This window comes from Anabrus simplex, chromosome 2 (assembly GCF_040414725.1).
Source record: "Anabrus simplex isolate iqAnaSimp1 chromosome 2, ASM4041472v1, whole genome shotgun sequence".
Classification (NCBI taxonomy): Eukaryota; Metazoa; Arthropoda; class Insecta; order Orthoptera; family Tettigoniidae; genus Anabrus; species Anabrus simplex.
In genome coordinates, this window is record NC_090266.1 from 116,424,488 (window position 1) to 116,442,623 (window position 18,136).

At 40.5% G+C, this 18,136-nt stretch overlaps 1 protein-coding gene across 1 annotated transcript; it reads right to left on the reverse strand.

Moving 5' to 3' along the window:
- Window positions 1–7,973: 7,973 nt before the first annotated feature.
- Window positions 7,974–12,947, reverse strand: Gadd45 (Growth arrest and DNA damage-inducible 45). Its single transcript, XM_067140336.2, has 4 exons — window positions 12,721–12,947; window positions 9,916–10,135; window positions 9,188–9,430; window positions 7,974–8,456 (listed from the first exon to the last, which is right to left on the reverse strand). Exons 1-3 carry the CDS (start codon window positions 12,780–12,782, stop codon window positions 9,215–9,217), a joined length of 498 nt encoding a protein of 165 aa, XP_066996437.1. The 5' UTR covers window positions 12,783–12,947; the 3' UTR covers window positions 7,974–8,456; window positions 9,188–9,214.
- Between the last annotated feature and the right edge of the window lie 5,189 nt (window positions 12,948–18,136).

Genomic DNA, 18,136 nt, shown 5'->3' on the forward strand with positions numbered 1-18,136 from the left:
TACTGGCCGCACTTAAGCGACTGCAGCTATCGAGCTCGGTGATGACGATTTCCAGCTACGATATAAGTCAATTCAGTGCCTTTATATCTCATGTTGACTACTTCTTTACAAATTACCCAATTCTTGAGTACCTAATCTAAATAAAAATTATTTTCGTAACCTTTATACTGTATCTCACACAGGCCTGGTAGCACTGTGACTTATATTTATTTTCAATCCTAACCTGTTTAAATGTGGAGTTGTGGCAGTGGGACACCTAGCTATGGTGTTATAGGTAATCCGCGAAACGTAAAGTTTTACGTGCAACCCGAACCAGAGGTACTCGACTTTTCGGAAATTCCATATTATTAACCGAGAATCGAACCAGTCAGCTTCCTCAGAAGCAAGCTGCTGAGTAAGTGAGCTATTGCGTCTGTAAAGAAACTTAAAAAAGCGAATATTTTAATAGTTATTTTAAGTCGTACGACCCTTTCTTGAAAAAATACGACCTTTTTGGCGTTATTGTACGTTCCTGGCCATCTCAGAGGTTGGCAAAGCTGCCCTGACAGCAAATAGGCTGCTGATCAGATTAGCTATTACTTCGCAGGCGATCAATGTTCGTCTTCGCCACCACACTTGGAGATAAAGTTTCCGCGACCTGTTAAAATGTTATTAAGTTCTTTTTCCCTTCAGCGTTCAGTCTGCAGGCCTACGAAAATAAACGAACAATTTACAGCTAGCACTGTGGTTTTGTGTAGGCCTATCTCTACATCTGTTACCGTGAATTCATCTGAAACTATTAACTTCATTAAGGATGATGGAGGATATAAAAGGTACGGGAGTAAAGAGCATCTGGACAGAGGAACGATTGAGGGATCTTAGCGAAACGACGAAAAAATTCTAGGGGGAGGAAAAAACTAGCCAGCAAACCAATTGTTTCCCTTGGTGCACAGCAGACCAAAATCGAAGTAATAATAATAATAATAATAATAATAATAATAATAATAATAATAATAATAATAATGTATATGTTGTAATTATTTCTGTTGTAAATATTTGTACATATATGTACCTGTAGTTTCATAATCAAGAGGGTGACTCCTTGCTTAGGCCGAGTCAGCCCATTATGTTACCGGCACAAGCCGAGCCTTCCTAAAATGATGATGATAATAATAATAATAATAATAATAATAATAATAATAATAATAATAATAATAATAATAATAATAATAATAATAATAATAATGTTACGTGCCTGCCCTATCGTAGCTCCCTTCGGTATCTCCTGGAAGGGATAAGTGAGTCAGACCAGTGTCCTTCCAGCCGGTCTGGAGGGCACGGCCGGCCTTTCCTTGTATTGTGCTTTCGTCTGGTTTCCTCACTGACCTGCAACATCAATTAGTGGAGTGTGGTCATTCATGGTTGAATATAATTGTGTGTACATAAACGTGTGCGTATTAATTGCGTCATCATCATCATCATCATCTGTTTACCCTCCAGGTTCGGTTTTTCCCTCGGACTTAGCGAGGGATCCCACCTCTACCGCCTCAAGGGCAGTGTCCTCGAGCTTCAGACTCTTGGTCGGGGGATACAACTGGGGAGTATGACCAGTACCTCGCCCAGGCGGCCTCACCTGCAATGCTGAACAGGGGCCTTGTGGAGGGATGGGAAGATTGGAAGGGATAGGCAAGGAAGAGGGAAGGAAGCGGCCGTGGCCTTAAGTTAGGTACCATCCCGGCATTCGCCTGGAGGAGAAGTGGGAAACCACGGAAAACCACTTCCAGGATGGCTGAGGTGGGAATCGAACCCACCTCTACTCAGTTGACCTCCCGAGGCTGAGTGGACCCCGTTCCAGCCCTCGTACCACTTTTCAAATTTCGTGGCAGAGCCGGGAATCGAACCCGGACCTCCGGGGGTGGCAGCTAATCACGCTAACCACTACACCACAGAGGCGGACTAATTGCGTCATCCTGAATTAAATTAGATAGATAAAACAGACAGTGTTTTGTTCATAATAATAATAATAATAATAATAATAATAATAATAATTGTTTAACGTTACTTCAATTGCTATGGATTGAAGAGACACCGAATTATCAGAATGTTGTCCTATAGGAATTTCTTAACGAGCCAGAAACCAACGACACGGAACTATCACATTTAAACACCCTCGAACGCCGCTGACTTCGGATGGGATCGAACCCCCAAACGTGGCAATAAAACGACAACGACTAACGGACCGCGCGGTTGAGATTGGCAGGAAAGAACGCTTACTTACTTTTGATGGCAAGTGTATTCGCAATCAGGTCTATTTCAGAATATTCCAACAGCACCAGCACCTTCTTCTTTCGCTCTTTTCCCACACCTTGATGGAGTCACAGGTATGAACTGTGTCACATGGTGGACTTGTCCCTGTTCTGTGAACCGAGGCCCTTCCTGGTTGTTGGTGTGGTGTGTGTGCGTATATGAAGAGGAATGTATTGAGATAAGCACCCAGTCCCCGACCAAGAGGAATTAAACAGACACGACTAAAATTCCCAAGCAGGCGGGGAATCTAATCCAGGACCTTCTGAACCGAAGGCCAAGATGCTGACCATTAATGCAAAGAGCCGGGTACCCAATACAAACAGAATTATCGCTATTAAAATTGATTGAAAAACTGATTCTAATTTTTGTCTTACCATACTGAAACTGATTTCAGGCTCTTCCATAAGCTTGTTTGGAAAAATAGCACTTTGCAGACTACAGCGCCGGCCCCGCGGTCTAGGGGTTGCGTGCCTGCCTCTCCCCGCAGGCCCCATCTTCGATTCACGGCTAAGTCATGGATTTTTACCTGGACGCGAGCTTTGGTTCGAGGTCTACTCAGCCTCGTGATTAGAACTATTTTTTATAAGTTGCTTTACGTCGCACCGACACAATTAGGTCTTATGGCGACGATGGGATAGGAAAGGCCTAACAGTGGGAAGGAAGTGGCCGTGGCCTTCATTAAGGTACAGACCCAACATTTGCCTGGTGTGAAAATGGAGACCACGGAAAACCATCTTCAGGGCTGCCAACAGTAGGGTTCAAACCCACTATCTCCCGAACACAAGATTAAAACTGAGGCGCTATTTAACAGTGAGATGGCGACCCCGGTCTGGAAAACCAAGGATAACGGCCGAGAGGAATCATTGCACTGACCATGCGTCACCTCGTAATTTGCAGGCCTTCGGACTGAGCAGGGGTCGCTGGGTAGGCCAAGGTCCATCCAGGCTGTAATGTCATGGGATTTGTTTGGTTTGTCTGCAAGCTATGAAAGTGTAGAACAGTGCGTAAGATCATGACAACTTTGTGTGGATAGCTCTCTGGCGCCGGTTCCTTGAGCAGCCAAACAACGCCCGCGCCCAGGTATGCATGAGTCACACAACACCCTTCTTTTTTCTTTCTGTTGGGGGTTGAATTGAACTCTGTTGGCCGGGTGTCCCACTACCGGGAAATGAGTCACTCTACAGAGTGGAATTCCCGGAATCTCCGGCGGTCCACGAAGTAGATCGATACGGCCCTGACCCGGGCAGGCTCTACACACGCGCAGCTTCATTCATACCCTCGCTCCCCGCCAGACAGCAGCGGAGCACTTCTTGGATTTAATTGATTCGCGGAAGATCACACTTCCTTGAGACCACTGAATAATGAACCTGCTGCTGCTACTGAGAATGATCACATTCCACCTATTATAATTATTATTTCATCTACCCGGTAATGCTTTATTAGTTCACTCGACTTCGTGCGGTTGAATTCATTTATACAATCCACAGCCTCCTTCCAGTCATTCGACGGGGTCAGGAATGGAATGAATGAAGCCCCCATCTAGCGGCGAGGATAGGAATTGTGACGGCAGCCGAAGTCTGTCGCACTCCTCTGGGGCAATGATTAATGACTGACAGATGAAATGAAATGATACTGGAATGAAAAGATGATGGGGAAAACTGGAGTACCCGGAGAAAAACCTGTCCCGCCTCCGCTTTGTCCAACACAAATCTCATATGTAGAGACTGGGATTTGAACCACGGAACCCTACAGTGAGAGGCCTACGCGCTGCCGCATGAGCCACCGAGGCTCAGGAAAGATCACAATATGAAGATAAAATTGGAATTCAAAAGGGAAAATTGGGGTAAATATTCGTTTCTAGGAATGGGAGTTAGTTTTTGGAATATCTTACCAAGGGATATGCTCAATAAATTTCCAATTTCCTTGAAACCATTCAAGAAAACGCTAGGAAAACAACAGATAGGGAATCTGCCACCTGGGCGACTGCCCTAAACGCAGATCAGTAGTGCTTGATTTAGGAGGATGAAACGATGCATGTTTGTACTTATGTCTCTTCTATAAATGAAGTTCATATTTGCGATCATTTAAAAGTAAACTGTCAGATTATTATTGTTATTATTATTATTATTATTATTCTTTTCGTTTCAGCCATCTATGGGCTGCGATTATGCAACTTCCATTGCTTTCTCAAATTCTTTCTCCTTCGTCTTTCGCCAGTATTCCTTCATCCGTTGGCTTGCTCGTGCTCGTTCTTCTGCCGAGAATAATCTATTCTTCCTCGTTTTCTCATCAGCTAGGTCCTTCACCTCCGCAACTCTCTGCCTGAAGATTTTTCTGTTTGTTATACCTTCTGCCGTGATCCCACATTTTTCTAAATCTCGATGGACTTCTTTTACCCATGGGACTTGTGTCTTCCTGTTCTCCTGGAAGGTGAGGATCCTGTTGGCGAGTCTCTCCGATCTCATCCTTTTAAAACGTCCGTAGAACGTCAATCTCCTCTTTTTCATTGTGGTGGTAATGTTTTCAAATTGTTGGTATAGTTCTCGGTTTGGTCTGATGCGAAACATAAACTTGTCTGATGATTTTATGGGTCCAAGAATCTTTCTAAGGAACCACCTTTCTTTCTTTTCCAAATCTGAGAGTCCCTTCGTGGCTATTGTCTCAGCTGCGTATAAACATTCAGATTTGACTATCGTGCTGTAGTGCTTGAATTTGGCCTGGTAGGAGAGTGACTTAGATTTGTAGGTGTTCTGACATAATATAAACGCAGTTTCCATCTTTCTTGCACGTTCTTGAATTCCTGCTTTCTCATTCATGTTTAGAGTCAAAATCTCTTCCAGGTACTTGAATTTTGTAGCTCTTTTGATGTCACCGTACTTCGTCCTAATTGTCCAGGTGCGATCCGGGCATTTTCCTGGGGAAATCACGGAAAACCACTTCGAGGATGGCTGAGGTAGGAATTGACGCCTCTCTACTCAGTTGACCTCCCGAGGCTGAGTGGACCCCGTTGCAGCCCTCGTACCACTTTCAAATTTCGTGGCAGCGCTGGGTATCGAAGCCGGGCCTCCGGGCGTGGCATAAATCACACTAACCACTAAACCACAGAAGCGGAAAAGATGTCAGAATTATAATAAGGCATTTTTAAGGCGAAACAACCATTATTAAAGATGCTATTATGCAGTCATTAACATATTTTTGTTATTTAATTCAGCCGTGCGGGGATCAACATAATGAATATAAACATAAGGAATTTGAAATTGCCAAAATTATTTCATTAATTCAAAAATATAGAAAAGTAGTGATTTTTGTAACGTAAAACTAACAATTCATAAAAGCAATTGTTTTGTTTACAATTTGCTTTACGTCGCACCGACACAGATAGGTCTTATGGCGACGATGGGACAGGAAAGACCTATCAGTGGGAAGGAAGCGGCTGTGGCCTTAATTAAGGTTCAGACCCAACATTTGCCTGGAGTGAAAATGAGAAACCATCTTCAGGGCTGCCGACAGTGGGGTTCGAATCCACTATCTCCCGGATGCAAGCTCACAGCTGCGCCCCCCACCCCATAAAAGCAATGTCAGAGTCTTGCATTTTAAAAATTGTAGTGATAGTTTAAAACAATTATTTAAATGAAATCTGAGCCTATTTTCGGGATAATTTATTATTAATACTTTACGATAGTCAAAAAGTACCACCGTAATACGTTACCACTGGCGATACAAAGTAATTTTCAAATGGGAGCTTTCGGCACTGTCTCATCTTATATACTAGTATCATTAGCAACAAGCTTGGCAAAAAAATAAAATAAAATTTGTTCAAGTACCCCTGGTTGAGAAACACTGTTCTATACCACGACCACTCTACAAACCCTTCATTGGCTCCAATCAAATAGGCATTTCAGTTTTTACCGCCACTTTTCCCTCACGCAGGTTGATACGGTATGTGTGGACTCGGTCCTGTTTTACGGCCAGATGCCCTTCCTGACGCCAACCCTTTGTGGAGGGGTGTAGGCCTATCACTAGTGAGTGTTTTCTATGGTGGATGGTAGTGCGATGAGTATTGAGATGAACACGGCCTTTCCCCGAGCCAGAGGAATTAATCTGACGCGGGTAAAATACCGGCCCCTGCCGGAAATTGATTCCACGACTCTCCGAAACGAAGTCCGCAATGCTGATTATCTAGCCAAGGATTATTACTCCTGGTACGTCCTGAGTTAATTTTAATCGGTCTAACCATTTTTCGTAGTACCAGACCTTCTGATCCTTTGGCAATTAAAATGAGTATTGTTTGAAGTCTCTTCATTGTAAAAGACGGATATAGAGGTCCTGTACATAACATATTCAAAATTAAATGAACATAATACCTACCATGCTCATTCCAATACCTATACCTGAACACTGGTTCAATATCCTGCTTCGTTTCGACAGCCAGCCATTAGTATCGGATGGGTTTTCAGTGTAAACTGTTCCTTACCAATAAGAGGCTTATCAAATTGCCTGATTTGTCCTCGCTTTCATACTCGTTATACTCACCCGATTAAGAATTGTTTAAAAAATATATTTGTAGGCACTTGACATTGAAGCCATGTTATTTTATATTTTCAATTGTAAAATCATATTATGATTCAGTGAGTAATAACAATCTTGATCTCAAAACTGAAAATATGAGGGATGTTACTTGTACCTCTAAAAGAAACTTCCTACCAGTTTAAAGGTATAGAAGAAGTTGGATTTCCTGTTATAGTAAGATATATTTTTTGTCTTGTGAAGCAAGAAGTGTTGATATGCAACTGTCGATTATTTTACGCGACTCTTATTGTCAGCAGTATCTTTCCATGTATCCAATAGTAGTCTCAAATCATGCACAATACAGAGGATGCACACTGGTTCTGTGAAACAGCTGAATAAATAACGACACCAACATTTACCAAATCCCATATGTTTATATAGTCACCTGATTAAGCAAGCACATTACTTTTTACCTTAACTAAAATTATCATACAAACACAGCAAGGAAAGTATGTAATCATGGACAAATTGTCAATACTACTAGCAGCCGAACGCATGAATTACCGTACATAACTTGCTACCGATCGGCTGTCGTAAGATATCCAGCAGCAAGGACGACCTTGGATGCAGCAGCACCTGACAGAACCACTGACTCGTAACCCCTCCCCCCACCCGCCGAGTTGAAAGACCTCTCTCCCTCCCCCTTTGTGCAAGGTAATGGTATCACCAAGAGGAAGTAGAGAGGCCTTACCAAGACAATTAACGACTGGGAAGCCCAGGCCCCCCTTCATAAGAAATGTTACAATACTGACTTCCAAGCAGACTAGCACTTTCATACTTCATGACCTACATTCCAAAACAAGTTGAGATCAATTTCACAGCATGTTAGGTTAAAAGTTCGCCTACCTATACTAGTTAACAGGTTCAATACCTGGCATCATGTAGACATTTAAATGAGCTCATTCACACTCAAGTCCCATCTAAGAACCAATACTTACTGCCATACCAAAGATACACTCTACAGAATGTAATTGTAGCATCTCCCGATACTGACGGTTTGTCGAACGTGTACAAATTACCACATTACAATATAAACTCGGAATGCTATATTATATTATATTATGGACCAGGAGGGGGATGAGGTATGTTAAAACAGGACAAGAAAAAAATAATTTTAATTCAAATCAATCTCTTTAATATATATAGATACCAAAATCTTTTACAATAAATTTTCTTCATTATCTTCTATACAATATAAAGAATAGCACTCCATCATACAGCAAAGATATAAATAAAATAAGAAAATCAGGCCTACAAGATGTTTAGCGACCTGCACCAAATTCCGTCAGTCATCTATCAATTACATACGCACAAGCCAGTGCTAAAATGCTGACACACTTTCAACATTACAGAACATCATAATATCTATACAAAGATAACAATATGCCACAGTTCCTTTGCACTGGTATTTAGCAAAAATACTTGCAACATTCATATAAAATAGGCTCCATATGTACATCCCCAAGACTGAAGTTGCATGCCAAGATCCTGGCGTAGGGAGGTAATGGGAGGGGCGGGTGCATGTGTTGCTGTGGCTCCACAAGCTGATGCACGGCGCAACACTGCCAGACGAGTAATGCCTTCCAAGGCAGTCAAAGTTCCTGAAAGAAAAATGAGAACACAGGTTAAAAACCTGATAAAACCAAACCTGTAGGAAAACTGTTAAATGTCTATAGGAGCACAGATAACCTGAGATCTTTATGAACCCCACTGAATCCTACTTAGCAAGTATCCTACGAATGTTAAAGTTCATTGCACAGTGAAAAAAATTTACTTTTCTAAGTTGCCCTTAAACTGGTGAAAAAATCCCTTGATCTATCACCAAACAGATGGCTTGAAGACTTAAAAAAAAAGAGCAAATTTGTGGACATAATCACCGTAGTTACATTGTGAGGAATAATCACCAAACGGTGAAATGGAGTCCAAAGAAACTTGACCCATCTAAGCTTTGTTCAATTTTCAAACAAATTTCCAATTAAATTAAGAGAAATAGAACTTTAGCAGTAAAATGAGCAATGTCTGTGTTCCACTACTTTGTAGAAGCCAGTCAATTTCACTATCAATAACTTCATACATTATAGTCTGACACAACTAAATCACGGAGTGTAGTTCATTTTTTTTTTAAATGTGAGCCCCAAGATTTGTCAAATGTTCTTTAACAAATAATGACACCAAGGGCTAACTCCTAATAAACCATTCAAGCATTATAAAATACCACCAAAAGAAATTCTATTAGCAGCACTGGGCACTACACAGAAATTTTAACAGCATGTTACATTCTATAATGCTTGAACAGCATTTACATTATTATAATAACTCAATGGATATGCACCTGATTGTGGGCAGCCCCTGGCGATGCTCACAGTGCAGGAAGTTTGATGACAGGCTGAGGGAACATGTCTAGTGTGGTATCACAGAACTTCACTAGTTCCTTCTCACATTCTGTGAGCAGGAGCTCACTGTTCTCGGCATCTCTACTGCCTCCTGGCTGATGCACCAACAAACAACTGCTGTCTATCCGAGGATGCTTCCCCTTACCATGCACCAATTCGTTCACCCTTTCAGCGCTGTCCACCTGGAAAAAATAAAATAAAAGCATATTAGACAATGGTCACTCAAGTACACACTGTATTCCTTGATAAATGGGGATTTATTTCTTTGGCAAAACAGCATGGCACACCAGACACCCCTTTGTACCCAATAATTTTACAAGAAGGCCTGGTATCTTGTACCCTCAAAAGATATCCCAACAGAAAGACAGTGTAGAAATTTTAAATGACAATACTGGGCCTGAGATAAGCAACATGTTTTTCAGCTTCCCAGTGCTAAGCAAGTTTTTCCAACAACTCTCCCCAATTTTCAACACATTTCCTTTATGTTACATCATTAATGAAACAATTTGAACTGGAAATTTATTAGATTGTAATTCAAATTTACTACAAAGCTGCAACAATTCATAAAGCTGAACAAAGTTTATCACGTAAATCATATGACATAAAAAATAAAAATCTGACCAAGGTCCAAAATTTGAAACCAAACAGCTAGAAAAAGTATACATACCTTCAGAATGTGAATATCGTTCTCGTAACAGAAAGCTTGCAGAAGCACAGTATGGATGTGTCTTGCAGTGTCACCCGGACCACTCTGAGAGAGGATACAAAACAGGGCTCGATCAGGATCATGCTCCAGTAGTTTGATGGCCGGAAGCAATCCACAGGTAAGGCGCTTCTCTGCCTGGGCCTGACGCAAAACGGCCCACACATTTTTGCCCAGCTTTTTCCTGCAAAGACAACAATCATAAGGGTTAGCCATCGGCGATATATGAATTGGCTACAATTGCTAAAGAGGAAGCTACATACAATTATGCACACACAGTAAAAGTAATTAGTTTTTGGAATCAAAGAGATGAAAAGCCACAGCCTGTTTCCAGTCATTCGACCGGGTCAGGAATGGAATGAATGAATGAATGAATGAATGAATGAATGAATGAATGAAGCCTCCAACTAGCGGCGAGGATACGAATTGTGCCGGCTGCCGAAGCCTGTCGCACTCCCCTGGGGGCAATGTTTATGAATGACAGATGGAATGAAATGATACTGGAGAGTGTTGCTGGAATGAAATATGACAGGGAAAACCGGAGTACCCGGAGAAATACCTGTCCCGCCTCCGCTTTGTCCAGCACAAATCTCACATGGAGTAACCGGGATTTTAACCACGGAACCCAGTGGTGAGAAGCCAGCGCGCTGCCGCCTGAGCCACGGAGGCTCAACCAAAGAGATTATCCTACTCAAATAAGCTAATGTCTTGCTCGCGTGATTGTAGCCGGCACCAAGTAAATATAAGAATATTGCTGTCGAGAACTAAATCGAAACTTACACGGTATGATTAGCGATATTAGAAGCAATATACCGGTATATATCGAGATGCTTCAAAACAATTTAGAAGATTTCTTATAGAATTCAAGAAGCAAAATATTTTCTTCCACAGTCAGGAAGTAAGAACTTTCAAGCAATTTTCATTCACTAACCAGACTCAAAATTATTGCATAATAAATCACACAATTTGAAATGCTAGAAATTGGAATGTGAAATGCAATTCCTAATACTGTAGGTAAAATAATTTCTCAAAGCAACTTCAAGATTGTTTACAACTGTCGTCTTAAAAAAATATATATATATTTCTTCAAAAATTAACTTATCCCGAATATAACCCACAACTTTTCAGTCTGTCGAACAAGATAACTCTTTTTGTTAGAACACTAAAATATACCCGTAGAAAATGAACCATTATACTGCATAAAATTATATTTTATAGTTACATTCGTCTGTGGTGTAGTGGTAAGTGTGATTAGCTGCCACCCCCGGAGGCCCGGGTTCGATTCCCGGCTCTGCCACGAAATTTGAAAAGTGGCACGAGGGCTGGAACGGGGTTCAGTCAGCCTCGGGAGGTCAACTGAGTAGAGGAGAGTTCGATTCCCACCTCAGCCATTCTCGAAGTGGTTTTCCGTGGTTTCCCACTTCTCCTCCAGGCAAATGCCGGGATGGTACCCAACTTAAGGGCACCTCCTTCCCTCTTCCTTGCCTATCCCTTCCAATCTTCCCATCCCCCCACAAGGTCCCTGATCATGATAGTAGGCGAGGTACTGGTCCTCCTCCCCAGTTTTATCCCCCGACGCAAAGTCTCACGCTCCAGCACACTGCCCTTGAGGCGGTAGACGTGGGATCCCTCGCCGAGTCCGAGGGAAAAAAACGACGCTGGAGGGTAGATATTAAGAAAGAAAGAAAGAAAGAAAGAAAGAACATTCGTTTTCGACAGACTGTTAAGCTTGTAAGTTATATTAACTGAATCGACACTGGAAAAAGTTGATTAATAATAAATTATCCCGAATATGTTAGACCATGAAAAACTGAAACGATACCATGGCCGTTGTATTTTCGCATCTTAACTAGTTCCTCGTACGTTAAAGAATGCATCTATACAGGCTTTAATAATGACTGCAAAATCTTAGGAATTCAAGTAGGTGAGATAACACACAAGTGCCAACGGTTACTGCCAGAAGAAAGTATTATAAAATATATAACGCAGCACCTTCACGCAATTACATCATAAAGCTTGTAAGAGACTAAGTAAATTGTCAACGATACAGTTCTTTTCCCGTATTTCGCAAAGCCGGCGAGGGACAGTGTTGCAATGTCACGGTGAGTTGCAATCGTCAGCCCACGTGTCGGCTATTAAGGGGTGGGAGGGTCGGCAGTTAAACGAGTTATTCAGCTGCAACCCCTAAGGAGAAGGACCTCCCTTGTAAAGTAAATTTTAAATAACTCCTCTTAATTTATTAGTCCGAATTATTACACAGGTAAGCGTTATTGGTTTTATGTCCCACTACGTACTTTTACGGTTTTCGGAGATAGACACGCGAGTTGCGCAACGTTATTTAAAGCGACACAAGTGTTATACAGGCTTTAATAATGTCTCCAACGGACTGAAATATCTTAGGAATTCGCGCAGGTGAGATAAAACACAAGTGTCAGCGGTTACCGACAGAAGAAAGTATTATAAAATATATAACGCAGCACCTTCAAGCAATTACATCATAAAGCAAATTAGGATTTCAAGGCGAGGGACAGTTGTTACGGATAGTACTATCAGACGTGATAATACACAGGTTTCTCAGATTACAACCAGAAGACAAAAATAAAAAATATCATGCAGTTCTAACTAGCAATAATCAGAGGATGCCATCGTCAAGCAAATTTAAGATTTCACGCGAGGAACAGTTCTTATGAATAGTACTATCGGGAAAGACGACAGTTAAGGAAAAAAATTGAAGTACAATATTTAACACATGATGCAATATGTACATACCTGTTGAATATTATCTCCTCGCGTACGTTCATTTTCTCTCCTCGAACTTCTTCCAGAGTCATAGTATCTGTAGGTTTTGTACTCTTCGATTCTGTTGACGAAGCCGTCGGGAAGTCTTCTTCCAACACCTTGGTTTCAATAGCACTAACACCGATCACCAGTCAGCACTTCGCACTTCACACTATACAACCTCACTAAGCAGCACCTTGAAGCTCAATGCTTTGCCCGTTGAGCTGGCCCTTTATTTATCTGTTTGAATCCGCCGTGCGCACAACCCACTGCGCATCAGTCACTTTAAGCAGCACAACCACGAGACTTCACTTCCAGGAACCTCGTGATAGACCAGTGGTGGGGGAGTAGGGAATGTTATTTCCCCGTGCCAATCTCAATGTTGGACTATCAAGAACTCTACGGTCATGCGCTCTCTGGGTGTCTATTTAAGTGACGGGTTTTCCGAAATAAAGGACGCCCTTATTTTTGTCAACATTTCCAGTTCAATTCGGGAAATAAACGCTATAATTATAATACTGACAGATGTTGAAAGCTGAAATGGTATTATATTACACAGCACTATTACCTGTAAATTATTTATAAAATAAATCATGGATTTTTCGTCTCGTTTGCGAAACATGCTATTATTAGTACTGGCTCTATTTAAGCGTAAATATTCTTACCAATTAGCATTTCATCAGAAGCTTCGACTTTTTTTTATCTTACTACACTTTCAAACGTGTGGAAACTAGTTCGTAAACTTTTTCCGGGCTGAGTAGTTCGGACGGTAGTGCTACCATTCTGAGCCTAAGTTACCGGGTTCGATCTCGGCCCAGTCCAGTGGTATTTCAAGGTACTCAAACATGCCTACCAGGTGTCATTATATTTATCAGCACGTTAAAGAAATCCCGCAGGGTGACATTCCGACGCCTCGGGGTCTCCAAAAGCCGTAAGAGTAGTTAGTGGGATGTAAAATATTATTATTATTATTATTATTATTTTTATTATTATTATTATTATTATTATTATTATTATTATTATTATTATTATTGTTATTATTATTATTATTATTATTATTATTATTATTATTATTATTATTATTATTATTATTATTATTCCTCGCAAGTTTAAGTTCTCTTCAGGTTGTTGCCATAGCCTACCGACGACAAAGTATATTTATGTGTTTATCGTATGACTTTTACATACAGAATTACAGTATTGATTGAAAGGTGACAAAAAGTACTATATACATTATATACATAAAAACACATGAAAAGTAACAACATACCGGTATCTATATTCTGAAGTCCCAAACTATCCAGCCACTGTGTCCTTCTAGGGAGATGAAATCCTGAAAAAGGGCTGTTTATGCTGAGAAGAGGCCAAAGTAGATCGTCGGTGTTGTAGTCCATTCCCCTTTCCGTTCATTGAATGGATTAAAGTGTTTCTCAGATAATTCCTAGACACAAACAACAGGTGAATGTCCGGACTTCAGACCAATGCCAGGTCTAGGACGTTGACGATAAAGAAAACAATATTTCCATTTCTTTCAATAATCCCATTTTTACTGCTCCACCTTTACATCACTCTCCTTTCAGGTCGACTTTGTTGTTCGAGAGTGAAGGTTGGGTGGAATCAAGATATTTATAAGTTTGGGGGAAACAGACATGAAACCGAGCGAGTTGACCGCTTAGTTGGGGTTGAGTAGCTGTAAGCTTGCATTCGGAAGATGGTGGGTTCGAATACCACCATCGGCAGTCCTGAAGATGGTTTTCCGTAGCTTCCAATTTTCACACTAGACAAATGCTGGGGCTGCACTTTTATCAAGGTCCCGGCCGCTACCTTCCCAATCCTAGCTCTTTGCCATCCTTGCGTCGCCGAAAACCACCGTGAATGTGAGAATGAATGGCATACTACTTAAGTATTTCCATTAATTATATAATTGTAATACGACGCACTAAGTTGTGTAGACCATCAGCTTGCTACGAATGGAGCATGTTACGTCATAAGTTAATTGTTTTATTATCGTTAGTATCACCATTATTACCCTCAGTAATCTCGTTACTTACAGAACTATTATTTAGCCTATAAGTTACCATATTTACTGTTGTTTAACTACGGTATGTTAACACCTCTACTCCACTATCATAACCACAATCATAGTTATCACATTTATTTTATCCACCTGTAAACAAGGATAAGTGTAAGAGAGGGCCGAGGACCCTCATTTCACCACCACTTTTACAAGTAGCATAAATAAATAAATAAATAAATAAATAAATAAATAAATAAATAAATAAATAAATAAATAAATAAATAAATAAATAAATAAATGAACACGAAAGTACAGGAGACGTGAGCAGAGAGACATATGCTCAGCAAGATGTTTCCTAAATATGAACTTTTAAAACCAGGTTTTGAACAGAGGGAACCAACAATGACGCGGATTCCAGAAGTTGATTTTCGTCATCACACGTGAATTTGGAAATTCCTCGAGCATGCACGGTTGGATAAAGAGAGAATAAAGTAGATATTGCACAATTAGATGGATGACATATAAAAGTTAAATATCCTTTAAAGAAAATGTACCTACGAAACCAGAAACGATTCTTCACAACTATCAAGATTACAAAATCAATAATTATATACTTAAATATTTGTGAGCCATATGTTTGAAATTAAAATTGTGTCAGAAAAAAGATGACAGAAATGAGAACGAAAATTAAAAATGCAATTCGCTATACAGCTAAATTTTCGCAATGAATATTCACGAAAACTACGTTGCATGTTACTTTTCTTTATAAATTGTTCAGAGTTACTTCGAAAGAGTAAGTTGTTATGCTGAAGATAAAATTTTAGAAGAAACGATACTGAACATAATATGACAATGGATTGGATAAAATGTCCTGGTACATAATAATATTCGGGCGGGTAAAAGATTGGATTCATTTTTCTTGTGGGTAAAGTTTAAAACTGAACGAAATGCGTCTGGATCAAACATCTGACCATCAATTTTAAAACGTCGGACGGTACATTAAGCTTATCTACTGAACCAGCCATTGTAGGAAATTAGAAACTCTCAATTATATACGAATATACTTCTCGCGTTATTAAAATATCTGATTGTCGAAAATGAGCAGCAATCAGGTACTGCATAAGTTAAACCTTCAGTCGTTATCTACTCGCAGGAAAGTAGCCGACCTTAGACTCGTATCTAACCCTGTTAACGGTTTATTTCGTTCGGTTATTTCTTTTCCCTACATGGTCCAACTCGAAAAAACCAGGATAAATCGACCCCTTAATATTGCGTATTCCCGCCTCTCTCTTGTTCAAAGAACTTTATTTATCCGCATTCCAACCCTCCTTAACTCTTTATCTTCTGACAGGAACTTGGACGATTTTTCGTCGTATGCCTCCTTTAATCGATTCTTTCTTAACCTAGCTCATTTTCTTCATATTTCTTTTTTTCTTTTCTCATTGCCGTCTCCTCGATTGTAAATAATGCACCCGTTATGCAAAAGGGCACAATAATATAATTTTTTACTGCACTATACCATTACTTATGTGTCATATCTGTAATTATCTTTAGTTCTTCTCTTCGTTTTACTTTCAGTCTTTAATTTTCCTCGTTCTCTTCTTTTGCCTTTATGTTCTGATGTTAATTGTTGTGTCTCTACAGTTATTTTGTTAGTTTTTAGTTTTCTTCCGTTATTTTTATCATTAGATGATTTTTCCTCATTGTTCTACCCATATACTTGTTTATTGTGCTACTCCATTGCGGAACTCTGAAATTCGGCTTCTCGCTGTTTTGGTTTCCGAAATAAATAAATAAATAAATAAATAAATAAATAAATAAATAAATAAATAAATAAATAAATAAATAAATAAATATTTTCCTATCCCTCTGAAAACATAAGAATAACATGTTGTATATTTAACACACAGCACTGAACCCCTGCTCGGAAAAAGAGTACCATATTGCGTATTAAGTACACAACTCAATGAACCCATGCCCGAGTTTTGATTGGAACCTGCAATGAAGCTCAAACTCACAAAATCAACACTTCGTCACCTGAGCTACACTGACCGGCAACCTACTCAACCAGACAGCTTGTAACTTCTACTGCTACATGAGCCTTCACACCTACTAAAAGCTTTCATTCCGCACCCTCCTTGAGGCTAACGCCCACTCTCAGGCTGGGAGATGTGTTGCGGTGGTTTGTTGTGCGGAGAAGGGTGAGGGAGGAGCGGCCGTGGCCCATAAAAGGAACTATCCCGGCATTTGCCTTAGCGATGAGAATTGAAAACCATGGACGGAAAACCATTCTCAGGGCAGCCGACGGTGGGACAAGCGCAAAGCTCTGTTTTAAGCCATAGCTGCTCGGCGGCCTTCACACTTTGTACGAAGATGATTTCGCTGTTTAAAATATTAGACCGAAGGTATCACAACTGATTCTAAAAATCAACTAGGAAAATTTGCCCATTTTGACATTATAAGATTGTACAACATAATTCAAGGCGAGTGCCGCTACGAGGGCGTTGGAAATTCCACTACAAGACCTTCAGGCAGGTAATGAAATTGAATTACCACCGTTTACTACACCTCTGGTAATATAGTTAAATTTACAACCAAAAATAGTTTATTAGGAAAAACCTTCAGATGTGTAATAGGAAAGCCGACCTTAATGGCTCAGTCGGTTGTGTTCCCATGATAGCGAGTTCGATCCCACTTGAGATCACTGGCATTCAAGAATGTTCAAATATAACAACGCTGTGTCGTTAGTCCCGGGCACGTTGAGGAATTCCTGTGTTAAGAAATTTCGAAACCCTAGAATCCGTTAAAGACTGTTTGCAGTTACAGTAGACGTCAAATACATTGCACGGGCTTTCTATATTATTGATAATAATGTTTTGGTTTTACGCTCAGTGAGCCATTCGGTTTTTCGGAGCCGCCAAATATCAGGACAGTATTCAAAAGGTACAGATGGGAAAACGATTATAATTATATTTATTGTATATAGGCAGATAGACAGACGTAAAGAACTTGGCACGTTGCAGGCCTCCTGACATGTGTAATGAAAGTGTGAATGGAATGGCCTAGTTAAGGACTAGATTCATGGGATTTCTAGGTCAGCGTACGTTGTAGCCTTTCGAGGAACTCCATTCATTCTAGCAGTCCAAAGCGGTGCGGGGAAATGCACCCGACCTCTGCTGACATCCCGCGGGCTTGGCTAAGAGCCCAGCCTCATTACCGGGAATTTCTTCCGCATAAAAACAAAGGAAAATGAAATAAAACTACGATCTGTGTACTGAGAAGTGGTCTGTTTCAAATTTGCTCGATAAGTCATTGTTCGCATTTCCGTCTGGCACTGTTTGGTCTGGAAGTTTGCATCCCACAGCCACTTTTACGGTTTTCGGAAACGCC